We start from the raw sequence: 16,055 nt of genomic DNA on the forward strand, positions 1-16,055 counted from the left end.
GCAAACTGGCCTAAAAAGAGGTAAGTACACACATTTTTCACACACCGCTTAGTCAGCATAGGTGTTGGGAGAGGAGGCAGCATTTTTAAAGTTGGTTAGGATTTAACCTAGAATTCCACATCAAGTCTAGGTTCACACCTATGCAGGTTGCGTTTGAGGCGTTTCTGACGCTTTAAAAACGCAATACATGCTTTTCTGCAGAGTTTCCATTGAAGTCTATTGAACCAAAAATGCAACTTTTTGCATTGAAAAAAGTCCCCGACTCTTTCCATAAAACGCATCGGGTGAAAACGTGAAAGATGTCAACCTGTCCCATAGGAAATCATGTAAAATGGACTGTACTAGAAAACGCTTAGGTGTGAGCCTAGGGTAAGGCCCAAACTGTGAGCACATGTGGCCAATTCCCAAGCCACTTCCATATATTTTTTTTCTTACCAGGTACAGCAAGCTGTAAATGCATTTATATGGAAAATATCAAAAGTAAAGACACTAAAAGAATGACAGCAGCCATAGATTTACTAAAAGAATAGACTTTATTAAGCATTGTAAGTCTTTCTAACTGGAAAACCAAGCTCCTCCATGAAGCATTCCTAAACATTCTGCATCATAAGTTCACCATCTCAGCAACGACAGACATTCCCAGAGTTTAGCCGCTCTAACTTACATTGATAAACTATGGAGATGCTGGGGGTGGGGAATTACAGGACAGGAAGATTTTGGGAAGTGGGAGATAGTTACACATTACCCATCCACTAAACAGGTGACTAGCATAAAGGGGCGTTTATTAACAGGGGAGAAAATATAATCCAGAAGCCATGGTTTATTTATTTTTTTTTTCCATTGTAATTAACACAGACAGAATCCGTTAAACATCATGAATTACTACCAAAGATTCATTGCAGTGAAGGATTCACCTAGCTAAAAAAAAATTCAATAAAGAAACTTCAAAAGAGAAAAGCAGAAGTTTATATTAATTGGGGTCAACAGGGAGCGGGCTTACGAAATATATACGTACACTTTGAAAGTCAGCAATATTTACTTTCAAAGGCTCTGTTTCTTCTTGAGAAAAAAAAAAAAAGATCAGCAATTAGTTACCACTAAACCAGGAATAAAAGAAGCAGTATATCACAAAGTACATGTTCAGCAGATACAGATGGGTTAAGGTTACACCCAAAGGAATTAGGTGCAAGGAATTTTTTTTCTTATATTTTTTTTTATTTTTTAAACGGTTTCTTACATTTAAAACCTTAACAAGAAAATGATCTGTTAGTTTCGTAGAACACCTAAAAGAAGAACATTTAAAAGACATTAATTCAGCAGTTATGTGTTAAGTTTTATCCCCTAGGATGTGTCGCATCCTTGAAATTAAAAGAAATAAAATATATGAAAGTAAATAAAATAAAAATAGGAGGAAATAGGTAAGCTGGCTGTCCTTTTTTTAAGACATCAAAAATCTGATGTCTGGTTGTGGTAAAAGAAAATAAAAACAAAAAGCGCAAAATAAAAGCAGACAGCAATACTATCCACCATCTTCCTCGCACAACATAATCCAAGCTTTTAGATGATCAAACTACAAAAGCACTAAAACTAAGGCAAAGGAACAGAGTTAAATGTGAACAGTTTGCTCAAACTGAAAGGCCTATGGACAATGCATTTGACCCCAAGTTGGCCCAGAATAGTCATTGTGGGTGCTCATCTTTGATACATGTAGGTGCTGCATTGATGGGCAGCGTCAGATAAACGGTCAATCAAGAAGGAATGAAGCAATACTTTAATGATTGCTCCTTTAACATACTAACCACCCCTTCCAGGTTATGAACAAAGCTAATCTGGCTTCTTTTACACCACAGGGGTTCTTACCATAATCTAAATACAGAATAAAGAACAAGTGTTCTATCAAAGAAAGTAGCCACCCGCCCCTCCCCTTTACATGTCAGGGCAGAACCTAGCAGGCTACTTGAGCACTGAACCATCTTTGTAACTTGCAGTTAATATATTCAAACCAGCACTATATGTTCAAGTTACCTTTCTGAAATCAAACTAGGCCTTTCAGTATGCTTTTATTTTTTAATAAAGAAACGTCTACATTATACCATTATCTATGATCTCCGATCAGCATAGGATGACCCAAGAAAAGTGTGCGCTCAATGTCAGAAAGGTGTCAGGGAAAGTGCAGCTTTATACTATCATGTGATATCAATGAGATTAGCAATCACTAATAATTCGACATCAGAGTATGGTTAGTGATAAACATTTAAACAAGCCCTGGTGACTAAAACCTTTTTTTTTTTTCGTTTTTTAGTTGCTCACCAGCTAAATAATGTGAATTACTAATTCAGATAACAAAAAATGACATATAGAGGGTGTATTTTGCAATAAAACCCAAAGAGTCTAAATCAATAACGGCAATTAATGGTGGATCATTAAGTGGATGTTCATGTGTGATTAAAATTAGTTATTGTGAAATGCAGTAAAAAGAAAAAAAAAAAACACAAAAACGTATTAAGTTGTAACGGCTTACAAAATTAAAAGATTCAATATATCACAAGTTGACACCTCGGGTGGGAACTGGCTGTTGGTTTCCCCTGTGAAATAACAAGTTCCCCCCTTTATAGTTGCGTTGCCCTTTGTTAGCCATCTTGGCTATTGCAAAAAAAAAAAAATGGACAACTTCAGAGGCCACTGTTTGAAGAAGAAAAAAAAAAAAAGGAATTCTCCAAGTAGAATTGAAGTCCATCTGGTGGCCGTCATAAACAGAGGGGAATTTTCGTCACAATTCCTGGGGTTTTATGTTCCCAGGACACGATTGATAATGTCTAAAAGAAGAGGTCCGAGCAGCAGCAGCGTATCAATCGATGTCAACGTCGGAAGAGAGCAGTTTGTCATCACGGCCACTGCTATTCTTTAGTCCTAGACAGGAATCTCGGTGACAAGACGATTACACTGCTGGAACTGTATCGCTGAAGTTTGAAAGACCATTGTAAGGATACCTCCCTTCTTTTTTAAAAGAATATCTTGGAAAAAAAACAACAATGCAATGTCAGGGCTGTTCTCAGAGCCACAACACTGCAGTAACGTGTTCACCAGCTCTGCACTGGAAAACAGCTGAGCTCTTCTGCCAACAGACTGGTTGCTTACTAGTAAAGTCATGAAGGGTTGGAGGGAAAATCTCATGGTAAAGAAAAAAAAACAAAGTGTTTTTTTTTTTGGCTGAAATCAGTAACTGGTATCTATGTTTACTAAATCACTTGTTTTCATTGTAGCAGACAATCTAGATCTGAACTTGTTATGGCACACTAATAAAGAAGCATAGCATGCAATGAATACATACGCATCTTATCACGGGGCTCAAGGCTGCATAGCTTTCTACAACAGGCAATATACTACGATTGGCTTTGTTAGATATACGATATGCTGACTAGAGTCATGTTAAGTTGCTTTCTACACGAATACATATACAGTGACTATTCTTTTTTTTTCTGTTTTTTTTTTTTGGGGGATATATGCTGACTAGTTGGATTGCTGCCTTCCTGTATGTCTCCACCAGACAGATCTAAACGCATTGACTTTCAAGGTCCAAGTTCCACTATCTCAATAACAACTTAAGCTGGCCATGGATGGATTGAAATATGGCCAATTCAGCAAGGACTGGCTGAAATTCGATTCCTGGATGGCCGTTCCTGCTTGACAGAAGTTGATATAATGACCAACTTCTGTCAAACGGAATGTTGGAAAACTGACCAGTGTGTTCTGACATGGGGGGAATCCCACTGTCAGAATACAATGGTAGAGTGAGGAGGATTCCTCCTTTTCAATCAACCCACTAATGAACCGTCTATGGCCAGCCCTAGGGATATAAGATGACAAGGCATAGCTGCATCTGTTAACCCCTGGAGACATCTGAAGCCTTCCAATTAATCTGACAATTATATTCACTGTACTAGGGAAAAACAAACCGAGGCTTTTAATAATTATAATACCTGCACAGCACTGGGGGCTTTTACACACACTCACACCTATAGGTCCTGAATGAAGTGTCTTACCCCACATCATTAGGCAGGGAGTATAGATATAGAGATAGGGGTTATAGAGATACTGCAAAGCAACAGGAAGGGAAATTCTTCGCAGTAGAATATAGATTTACTAAAAGAAAAAAAGTTTTATGCCATACCAAGTACATGCAGAAAGTAAGTTTGGTCAATTCTAACACCCAATCCCCTCAACATTAGAGGGACCGTGAGCAGAGTTCCAATCATTAACTAAAGTGTTTCTTTCCGTATTTACAGGAGTCCAGCTTCAGCCAAATTGTGTCTGGAATTGAAAACTGTTGGAACTCCACATTTCCGATATTGTGACTGGCTAACCCATCTCTCATATAACTATTTAGGAACTAGAAATCTTGATGGAACACCGTTAAGCAGTAAGTATTCGCCATGCATTTATGACACCGTTACTGTGGGTTTGTGTTTTAAATGTGTATATATGGGCCTTTTTTTTTTTTTTTTCATGCAACGTGCAAAGTGAGGGAGAAGCATTCAGATTTTTTTTCTCATTAAACATTTGACCTGTTTAACATGCATAAACACAGTAAATGCTACATGTTCTATTTTTTTGCAGCAGATGGCCACATAAAGGATGAATAGGATTTTTGCTTTAAACTTTTACTGCAAGAAAACTAGCAAAGTGAGAACAGGCCCTAAGAGAGAAAGTAAACTCTGCAGTTTTGGTAGAGAAACCAATGAGCCAAGAGGATGCAAAAAACAAACAAATCATTATCTACTACAAATTCCTCTGAGCTAGAATGTCCAAATGAAAACAAACGTGATATGGAAGAGGAGGGTTGCTTTATCGTGTTCCATAACTGGGTTTTTTTTTCCCTATTGTTCCTAGAGTTGGAATACATAAAAAAGGGTCCTTTTATTTCATCTCTAACAACAGGTGCAGAGCAAAACATTGTAAGCCCTTGAACCAGAAAAAAACATTGATGGGCTTTGGGGTATTTTTTTTTTTGTTCAAAAACAAATACCGTACGAAAATAAAAAAAAGAAAAAAAGTTTCTCGTTTCCGTTAAGTTTCAGAGAGGTGGGCATCAAGTGAAGTTTCCAGCGGGAGCTCTGGACACGAGAGCTAAGTTTGCCCTCTCCTGTTCATTTGAGTTACACGTCCGGAGTACAAGTTCCGATTCACCACAAACCTCCCCCCAGCAGCGGCAGCGTTCTCGAGGAATACTGGTTCTGCTCAGGATGCAAATGTGGCTTTTACCTAAATATATATTTATAGATTACATAAATAGATCTCTCTTTGCCTCTCTCTGTACATTAGGTCTGTGCACAAACATATGCATATTCACAATATACACAGTGAGCCTTGTCAGACAAGTTCTAGATGCGTACTCTGCACGTATCCCATCTGCGGTCGGTGCCGGCAGATAACACATTATGCACATACAATCATTCACATTACACCTTCAGCAAGACAGGTGTCACCTCTTTGGCGTCAAGCAATGTGTGGTGCTCTCCACTCCTGCAATGGGTGATCTCATTTGTAAACAGTAACTGCTGTAATAGGAGCCATCGTGTTCGATTTTACACGACCACCTTCTCCTTCTAACATTCCAACACAGAGGCCTTTATTTCCTAAACGCAGTTACCCATGGCAACCAGATTTCAGTGGCTTAGTGCAATCAGACTTACGAAAAAAAAAAAAAAAAAATTAGTTTGGTTGCCATGAGTCCCTGCGCTTTGTGGGCGATCTTCTCCCGCCAATTATATAAAAACCACAATGTCAGAATGTATATAACGCTTTGGAAATGGCTTAGGTATCCTCTAAGTGTCCTAGAAGGCTCTATGGCGATAGTTAATGATCACTGGACAGACGTAAAATGAAAAACTCTGTCCTGCTCACTTTTCAGGGACTTAAAAGAACAGCTAAGGCAAATACAATTGTACTGATTGGGACTGCTTTGGCCTTCTGCGGGTGAAAGCAATTACAAGGTGCATCTTAGCAGCAGCAGCAACATGATTAAAGGTGCTCGAGATTTTGTATGAAGCAGATGGAGGTGGCTTTTACTGTATCAAATGACATGACCCAGCATGACACAGGCTTGACCTTAACTTTAAGGCAGGAAAAATCTGCCCAAAAAAAACAGCTTCTTTCCTGAAATCCCCTTTTGTACAAAGGCCATATTTATATATATATTTATACATATATATATGTACATATAAAAAATAATATTAATAAAATTCAGACAAAAAGCCCAACATTATCTACAGGTTCTGGTAGTCTGGCAGGAGGTTTCCTCCTAGGAGGATGGAGAACGGAGAGAGGGAGGGAGGTACAGCAAATACAGCAAGAACATGAATCCACTCACAGTAATACTGAGAGCCACTGAATATCTTCCATAGGGCAGGATCCTCCTACAGCTTCCTAGGAAACACAAACTGTGAGAGCGGCTATCCTGCGATCGCTTGCTCAATCATATAGCTTACTCTTCCCATGGGAGGGGTGAGCAGCTCTGTAATACAGATAGACATCATGCAATCCATGTCTCTGCACTATGCTGATCTGTGAGGGAAGAGACACAAAGCAGAGTCGTGTGTCCGGTAAGGAATTGGAATACATTTTTAAAAAAAATAAATAAATCTTGGGGCAGATATAAACAGGCGCCGTTTACCAGCTGTAGGCCTTTAAGATTTCATTTCAATACGGCAATAGAAAAAAAAAAACAAACTGAAATACGCTGATTTTTGTTGTTCGGGGTGTTTTGGTGTTGGGCGGTACCTCCCTCAAGCACTCTCCTCCTCCAGCGCTTGCCCTGTACTGCTCACTCCTCCTTCTGGAGGGCAGTTGGACCCAGTTTGTCATCACGGCAGTTGTCCCCGCCTTCACTACTTATTCCAGTAAAGTGAGAGGCATTGCCATTGCTGCAAGGGTCACTGCAATCTCTGGATAAGGCACATGCTATCGTCTGTGAGCTGGATTCTTCTTCTGTAACAGTGTTTCCACTGGTCCCATTGACTTGAGAGGGGCTGCGGCTGTCTGTTGACCCCTGGAAAAGAGCAGAAGAAATTTAGTACCATTATACCATTAACTTAAGTTTACCACGGCTTTAACCCCTCGCCCTCCTGAGGATTTCCCCCCCCCGGACCAGGCCATTTTTTGCGATACGGCGTTGTGTTACTTTAACCGACAATTGCTCGGTCATGCAACTTTGCATCCAAAATGAAATTTGTGTCCTTTTTTTTTTTCCCATGAACAGAACTTTCTTTTTGTGGTATTTGATCACCTGTGCAGTTTTTTTTTAGTTTTTGCCCTATAAGCAAAAAATAATCAACAATTTAGAAAAAAACTATTTTTTTTACTATAAAATGTCCAGTAAAAAAAAATTATGACAAATTTAGGCCCAAATGTATTCTGCTACATGTCTTTGCTAAATTGGTTTACGTGAAAGTCATAGCATCTACAATTGGCGGTGTATATATACTGGGACTTTTTTTTAAATTTAATTATTATACTAGTAATGGCGGCGATCAGCGACTTATAGTGGGACTTCGACAGGCATTTTGACACTGGGGGGAGGGGGGGGCTGACTGTCAATGACATCCCAGTGACACTAATACAGTGAACAGTGCTAATAAAAAGCACTGACACTGTACTAATGGCACTGGGCAAAAAGGGGTTAACATCTGGGGTGATCAAAGGTTTTACTGTGTGCTGTGTTTTACTTTGTAAGCATGCTGCTTTGTACTGCTCTGCAGAGCAATACAAAGCAGCATGCAAGAGCTGACGGGAGATCTGTATTGTTTACATACAGACCTCTCCCCCATCAAGTGTTCCTCAGTGATTGCCGGGTGCCAGCGCGGAATATCCAGCCAGGACCTGGTGATCGACAGGTGTAGCTGACAATGGTGGTGTGAGCAGAGCAGGCATGTGCCCCCTACCCGGAAATACAAAATTATATTATTATTATACAGGATTTATATAGCGCCAATAGTTTGCTCAGCGCTTTACAATATAACGGGAGACAATACAGCAACAATACAGTTCAATACAAGATAGATATATATATATATATATGCGATTTTGCGCAGCCCTGCCGCCCGGTAGCAGTAGTTCTGCTATAGGGCGGTCAGGAAGTGGTTAAAGCAGTATTCAGCCCAACAGCAGACACTTATTATATTGCAGCTTACCAGCTAGTTGTTCAGCAGGTCAGGATCAGGAGAGAAAACCGGCCTGAAAATTGTGTTCACAAACTCATGACGTGCAATTCAGAAGCGGTTTCCATAGAAGTCAATGAACCTGCAATCTGCACCTGAAGCGGACCACACTGCTCAGAAATCGGACACGACTGTGCACATATGTGAACAGACACAATAGGGAGCAATGTTATTTTACGTGGACTGGATGCGGTTCAAACAATCCGCATATATGTGAACCAGCTCTCATATGCGATGGCTGCATTTGCTTTCTTTTTGTAAGCTTTCTTTTATTTTCACCTGGTGATCTGACCAGCAAGTCTATCCTTTTTCAAAAGAACAAGATCTCCAGCAGAATGCATCAGTTACAGAGATGAAACAAACCATTTACCACTGACAGGGGTGCTTAACCACTTCCACCCCCTTCCTGTCCAGGCCAATTTTCAGCTTTCAGCGCTATCACACTTTGAATGACAATTGTGCGGTCATGCAACACTGTACCTATATGAATTTTTTAGCATTTTTTTTGAGACAGATAAAGCTTTATTTTGGTAGTATTTATTCACCACTGGGAATTTTATTTTTTTTGCTATGTAAATTAAAAAGTCCAAAAATTTTGAAAAAAAAGTGTTTTTCTTATAACATTTTGCAAATAAATAGCATTTCATCATAAATCTTGGCCAAAATGTATTCCGTTATATCTTTAGTAAAAAAAAAATAACCCAAATTAGTTTATAACCAAAAATGTATAATTTTTAAACATTTTCTTTTTTACATTTTTTATTATATTATTTATTTATTACATACTGTCACCCTAGCAGTAGTGTCACCATGGTGACACTGTACTACTTGGGGGTGATGAAGATTTTTTTTTTTTTTTTTACACTGATTGCTTTTACACCCATAAAGGATGTAAAAGCAATCATTTCTCCTTCTCTCTAGCTGCATTCTTGCAGCCATTGAGAACTACTGTGTGAGCTGTGATTGGTCACAGCTTGTCACATGGTACAAGACTGTTGTGAATAGCCTTGTACCATGTGATCTGTTATCATTCACAGATTTCACATGTAGTAAGCAATGATGTCACAAGTGACATCTTGCTTACTACTTTGCATGTGATCACTGATTGGTCAATCAGTGATCACATGATCGGTATTCCACTGTGTCCGGAGGACACAGCGGGCACCGGATCGCGGCGTTGCGCCTGGGAGCGAGCACAAGCAGGGTGCGGGTAGGCCGTTTATATACAACGGCCGGACGGGAGGTGGTTAAAATGATCCGATTTTATATATTTATATAAAAGTTAACTTTGGCTTCAATTTTGATGACCTCCATGCCACTATTATGTCCTGCAGTCACCTAATGGTCAATAAAAGGAACCACTGAGAGTAGTGGGGGACACAGGAGATGAAGTGCTGGTTTGTCTATACTTACCTCTCCTCTGACCACGGGAGAGCTAAGTATATATTCCTTTGCAGCAAGTTTTATTTACTCAAAGGGTCATTTTAAAATTTCAGCTGTCTACCCAGTGTAGGTACTGTACATCAAAAAAAATTAAAAAAATCAAAAGATAACTGGCGTTAGAATAATCCACACTCAAAGACTAAAGCCTGACAAACCCTAGATCCTTTCCAGTTGAACCCTCTACACCAGGGGTCTCCAAACGTTCTAGGCAAAGGCCCATTTTCCGGTCCTTCAGACTTTAGGGGGGCCAGACTGTGGCCATTAGTAATAGTAGAAAAGGTCCTGAAGTCAGTTCCCATCTTTGGCATCAGTGGGAGCAATTGTGTCAGAGGAATTGTGCCCCATGAGTGGTGTCATTGGGCTCGATTGTCGGTGTCATTGAGAGGAATTTCATATGAAGGATTAGTGTCCCAGTGGGCAACATTGTTGGTGTCATTGGGAGGAATTGTGCCCCATCGTTAGTGTCAGTGGGGGGAATTATGCACCATTGTTAGTATCATTGAATGAGATGGCAAGCAAAGAGTCACATCTGGCCTCAGGGCCGTAGTTTGGAGACCACTGCTCTACACCGTCATAAGAGGATCATGGAGGCCTCCATTGATGAACTCTTGTTCCCAGCCAGTCATGTTGATGTTTTGGCTTGCATTCCACCTGAGCAGCTGACCTGGAACAATGTCTGTGCTTAACAAATACTTTAAGTGAAAGGCAACCTAAACTTTAAAAAATAATTGCGAGCTGGCAGTTCTTTATTGTACAAGAGAAATGCAATAAGACGCACTAGCCTACCTGCCTGAAGTCTTTTAATGAATGTACAGTGAGGTGTACCAGATCAGCATACATTCGTGACATTCCTATCATCCCTGCTGGCCAATCAAAAAGGCCCAAAACCCGGCACTTGGAAATAGGCCAATTGGAAGATGACAGTGGTTGGCATGGAATGTAACCAGTGCATCACTGGAAACTGAAGGTGGATATCTTGCAGAGCTCTACTTTTTAAAATAGAGGTTCGGGATTAAAAAAAACAGTCATACTCCCCTAGGTGGAAGCAGCATTGGTTCCCTGCCATCTCTAAGACTGAGAACTGAGCAATCAAACACTGCTGATTGTTCAGTGCTCGGTCTGCAGCCTGCAAAGAGCCGCTCTGTCACTCTAGCATTCACTGGAGGGCCGGGCTGTGGAGGAGATAGGAGCGGCTGGCTCAGGTTCTCAGCAGCACACTGAGAGGCTGAGCCAGCTGCTGGTCAGGCATCTGGGTGGATACCAACAATATGGTCCAGATCCTTACAGAGTCTGTACAGGCTTTGCGACATCAGCTGACAGCGGATTTTAACGGGTCCTAGGAGTGCACAACTAAGTGCACTCCTGTGATCTATAGAAGTAGGACCAAAAGAGCTTTGTCCATACTTCTTCTTTAAAGCCTGTCTCATCTGAAATGAGATGCATTGTTGTCTATGGGACACTGCACACAGCTGAGTAAAGATCAGTATTACAGAGTACAGAGCACTAAAACAAAAATGGAACGTACTCGGGTGTTCACTTGTTTAGGCCCCTTGCACACAAGCGTTCTAATTTACTGATGGATACTCAGGAGCTTGTGATGCCCATGTGCAATGCAGTATGGCAATGAAGAATTTTACTTGTCTATACTCAACATTACTCAGGTCTTTACAATCAGTTTTTGGTCCCTTGCACAAAGGTGTCACAAGTTTCTTCAGTAAACATTAGTAACCACTTTCCATTCGCCCTATAGTAGTTTTACTGCTACAGGGCAGCTCTCCTGTGCAAAATCACGTTAAAAATTGTCATTTTGCACTTCCACCACAAAGGGGGGATTTTCAGCCAGGGAGGGAGAACAGTATTAAGGCTGTTTACATCGTACTGTTTTGACAGGGAAATGTCATGAATCGTTTCATCACTTCCCATAGTAAAAGCACCACCTATTGTACACCAAGCACATAACTAGGTACACACTTTGTGTCATTAGTACCGAGTCAGTGCATATTTTTAGCACTGATCACTGGATTAGTGTCACTGACTCCCACAAAAAGTCACTTACTATAAAAATGTCCGCCGCAATATCGCAGTCCCGCTATAAGTCACTGATCACCGCCATTATTAGCATAAAAAAGAAAAAAAGGGAAAATACTAGTATATGTACCATGGTTAGGAGACGCTGTAACAATTATTGGGATTTTATGAAGAAATTTGATTTGTAAAATGTTTTTATTGGATATGTTTTATAGCAGATAATTGTTTATATCGCAAAAAGTAAAACCCCCAGAGGTGATCAAATACCAACAAACGAAAGGTCTATTTGTGGGGGAAAGAAACAACGACATGAGCGTTGCATGACTGCGCAATTGTCAGTTAAAGTAACGCAGTGCCGTAACGTAAAAAAAATGGCCTGGTCAGGAAGGGGGGTTAATCCTTTGGAGGGCAAGGGGTTCAAATATTATGCCAGTACACAAGGGACCTAAGCCAGACTTAGGCTGGCCATACACTATACAATTTTCTTACAATTTCTGCCCAATTTCCTTTAGATTTACCTTCAGCTATGTAGTGCAAGGGCCTGCCTAACTGGATACAATTGAAAGTGTTTTGGTTTGACCTCGTATTATATGGTTTTTAGTAAATTCTCAATAAAATTGTATAACGTATGGCCAGCCTTAGCCAGGAATAGCAGCCTTCATATTTCCCTTGTGACGGGGTCACTTTAATTATGAGTATGGTTCCATTTACAAACACTATGATGCTTTTGCACCTTTAACTGGTATTTCTACAAATGTTTTAACCAAAAAGACACAAATTTTCTCTTTTTTTAAGCACCATTTTATGTTTGTTCACTTCACAGGAAAACCCCAAGTTGTTGATTCAAGATCGGCCATACAAAAATAAAAAAAACATTTGGAATCTAGACAGGTAAGTTGTTACCAACCTACAGCACCCAGTTCTCTCATACTTTTCTAGATGTCACTTGTTCAGGCCGTGGGAAGCGCAAGAGAAAATCAATAAATTCCACAGCATGGAGGAATCTGCACTTCCGGCTATTTTATTCACACAGATGTCCAAATACCTCAACAGTGATTGCATCTAACAAGATTGCAACCAATGTTCAGATGACAATTTTCACCCAGCCCAATTAATAACAGGGCCATCGACGGTTCGAATTTCTGGCTGATTGAAGATGAATCAGCTGAAATGCGATCTGTGTGTGCCTAGCTTTAAAAGTTAGGTACCAGCCACTCCAATATAAAAACCACATATCACCATGCACACAGCTATGGTATGTTACTACAAACCTGCTTGCTCACTTTTTTGTTTGTTTTTGCCATTTTATTAGCAGCAGGATCTCTTCCACGCCTAGGAGAAGGAGAGGGGAATCAGATCTACCACAAAAGAATTCAATATCCACATTATTGGCTCGATTTGTCAAAGTAGAACTATAGGCAAAACTTATTTTTTTCACCCGTCAGTTTTCTTGTCATCTGTGTTCCATTGGGGAGATTTACCTTCACTTCCTGTCCCATATACAAAACAGGAAGTGAAGGGAAATACCTGCAAATTAAGAGACTAGTGTCTCCATTGAAAGACTTCCCCTCTAATACTTTTCTGGGGGCAATTCAAAATTTGGGACTCTTTTACTTTTAGTGATGATGGTAAGCAGCACAAACAGAGAGGGTGAATCTCCTGAACAGGGACATCTGACCAGGGTTCTAATCTCTCTCCAATCTATCCAAAACTTAAAAAAAAAAAGTCTTGCCTTTAGTTATACTTTAAGAATATAATTCTGAAATCAATAAAAACTGACCTTTTTTATCAATGTACTTTCAAGCACTGATTTATGATTTGTTAGTGGAGGTTTTCAGTTCTACAAATTAGGGGTACCATGTAATCAGCTGGACTAGTTTTGTAACATCATTCCATTTGCTTAGTCCTAAGTGTTGGGACAACACCTCAAGCATTTATAGCTACTGTACATTAGTCACTCAAGCCCCTTCATGACAAGAGGGGAACACAAACCTTCATTTTTGCAATTTTGACCAGAGTAAAACTGTACATATCTCCCTGGGAGAAGAAATAGCCAAATCACTGTTCAGTGTACAGATTTCTGTGTTTGTAATCACAGAACTCTCTGATGTGATTGGTCACAGCAATCAGCAGGTATGCAACCAAAATCTTTGGCTGAAACTTGCTGACAAACGTGTGCTGTGTCCAATCACAGCACAGGTCAGCAAGGGGTATCTGCAAACACACCCAAAAACCCAGAAGCAGGCAGGGACATACGGTACGTCACCTAGCCTACAAGATACCCGCCCACTAGCGGAATATCTACTGTTGGCGAGTGGCAAGCGGTTAATATAGATTGACAAAAAGAAACAAAACAACAAAATAAATAAATAAAACTACACGTGTGCCTGTACCAAACATGTGTAAGGTATAGCCATAATCGTCTATGGAAGTAGAAAATACAGAGTTCACCACAGGCTGGCCTGTTCACACTGTCCACTCCCAGACAGGCCAGCAATAAGGGTGTATAGGAGTTATGTTTGCATATATATATATAAATTATGATAAGGAAGCGCTTGTGTACATACACTTCAACCACTTGTCCTCCAGAGGATTTACCCTCCCCTTCCTAACCAGGCCAATTTTTTTCCCAACAAATAGAGCTTTCTTTCGGTATTTGATCGCCTCTGCGGTTTTTATTTTTTGCGCTATAAACAAAAAAAGACCGACAATTTTGAAAAATATATAGATTTTTTTTACTTTTTGCTATAAAACATATCAAGTAAAAAAATTTTCAAAATCTAATTTCTTCATAAATTTAGGCCAAAATGCTCCATGTCTTTGCTAAAAAAAAAAATCCCAAAACGTGTAACTTAATTGGTCTATGTGAAAGTTATAGCGTTTACAAATGGCGGAATCGATACTGGAAATTTTTTTTTATACTAGTAATGGCGGCGATCAGCGACCTTATAGCGGGACTGCGGCAGGCATTCTGACACTGGGGGGAACTGACTTGGTGTCACTGACATGCCCAGTGACACCAATACAGTGATCAGTGCTAATAAAAAGCACTGACACTATACTAATGGCACTTGGCAGGAAGGGGTTAACATCTGGGGTGATCAGAGGGTTAACTGTGTGCGGTGTGTGGGCTTTACTGTATAAGAACACTGCTTTGTATTGTTCTGCTATACAGAGCAACACAAAGCAGTGTGTAGGAGCTGACAGGGGAAACATCTGTATTGTTTACATACAGACCTCTCCCGTCAGTGATACTCGGCGATTGCCAGGTGCCGGCGGGGAATAATCAGCCAGGATCCAGTCATCGACAGCTCAAGCCGGTGGTGCAGATAGGGCACCCCCTACCCAGAAATACAAAATACCATATATATATACGTGATTTTGAGCAGCCCTGCCGCCCTGTAGCAGTGTATCTGCTGTAGGGCGGCGGGAAAGCGGTTAACCACTTTTTGATCATGCTATAGCCGAATGACGGATACAGGGAGGTTGTCTAGTTCTGGGAGATGCTGTCACAGTGTGAGGAAAACACAGCCGATAACCGGCATCTGTGAAAGGAATAATTTACACTGATCAGTGCCCTGATTATCAGTGCAGCCCCAAATGTGCCCATCACTGTTGCCTATCAGTGCTTTTTTTTAGTCTTTTTTTTGTTTATAGTGCAAAATAAAACCCCATTGGTGATTAAATAGCACCAAAGAAAGCTCTATTTGTATGGAGGAAAAAAAAGGATAAAAATTTCATATGGGTACAGTGTTGCATGGCTACGCAATTGTCATTCAAATTGTGAGAGCGCTGAAAGCTTAAAATTAGCCTGGGCAGGAAGGGGGTAAAAGTGCTCAATAGGCAAGTGGTTAAAGCACTGCAATATAACTAGAAACTAATTATCTGATATACTAAAATGAACCCCTTGGTGTACGAAATGAGCAGCCTCACTGGACTGGGCTTTTTTACGCAGGGCCTCTAATTTGCGTACTTGTCTTTTTATTGGCACGCTCCCAGCACAAAGACCGGGGTGTCAGTGAGAGCCCCAGGTCCCATTCTAAGGATCGGGACGTGATACTTCCGAGTCCAGGTCACATGATTACTGTGATATCCAATCAGAGGCTTTCACAGCAATCAGTCACTGGAAAGTCTGCACCCCTTTTCTCTATATGAATGGAGAGAGATTTCTCCTGTCTTTTCAGGGAGAAAAAAGTGTAAAAAAAATAAATTAAATAACCTAGATCAAGGTGTTTGGGTCAAGGGTCAGTATTTTCTTTTCTTTGGTCAGGATTTTTTTTTTTTAATTAGTATCAGTGTCAGTTAGAGGCAGGATTAAAAAAACAAAACAAAATAGAAGCAAAATGCACACTATTGTTTCTGGGCTGT

At 40.3% G+C, this 16,055-nt stretch overlaps 1 protein-coding gene across 3 annotated transcripts in view; it reads right to left on the reverse strand.

Moving 5' to 3' along the window:
- Positions 1–514: 514 nt before the first annotated feature.
- The window catches only part of FAM120C (family with sequence similarity 120 member C), an 83,896-nt gene continuing 68,355 nt past the window's right edge, over positions 515–16,055 (reverse strand). For 2 of the 3 annotated variants that reach the window (XM_089669129.1, XM_089669132.1), the window contains exons 15-16: positions 12,959–13,019; positions 515–7,048 (exon numbers count right to left, since the gene is read on the reverse strand). In XM_089669129.1, the coding sequence (XP_089525255.1) occupies positions 6,824–7,048; positions 12,959–13,019 (286 nt within the window). In that variant the 3' untranslated portion in view covers positions 515–6,823. The remainder of the gene's footprint in view (positions 7,049–12,958; positions 13,020–16,055) is intronic. The other variant, XM_089669131.1, reaches the window with a different exon arrangement.

Source organism: Staurois parvus, unplaced genomic scaffold (genome assembly GCF_062004578.1).
Source record: "Staurois parvus isolate SC_StPar_1 unplaced genomic scaffold, SC_StPar_1.0 ptg000068l, whole genome shotgun sequence".
In the NCBI taxonomy this organism is placed as follows: Eukaryota; Metazoa; Chordata; class Amphibia; order Anura; family Ranidae; genus Staurois; species Staurois parvus.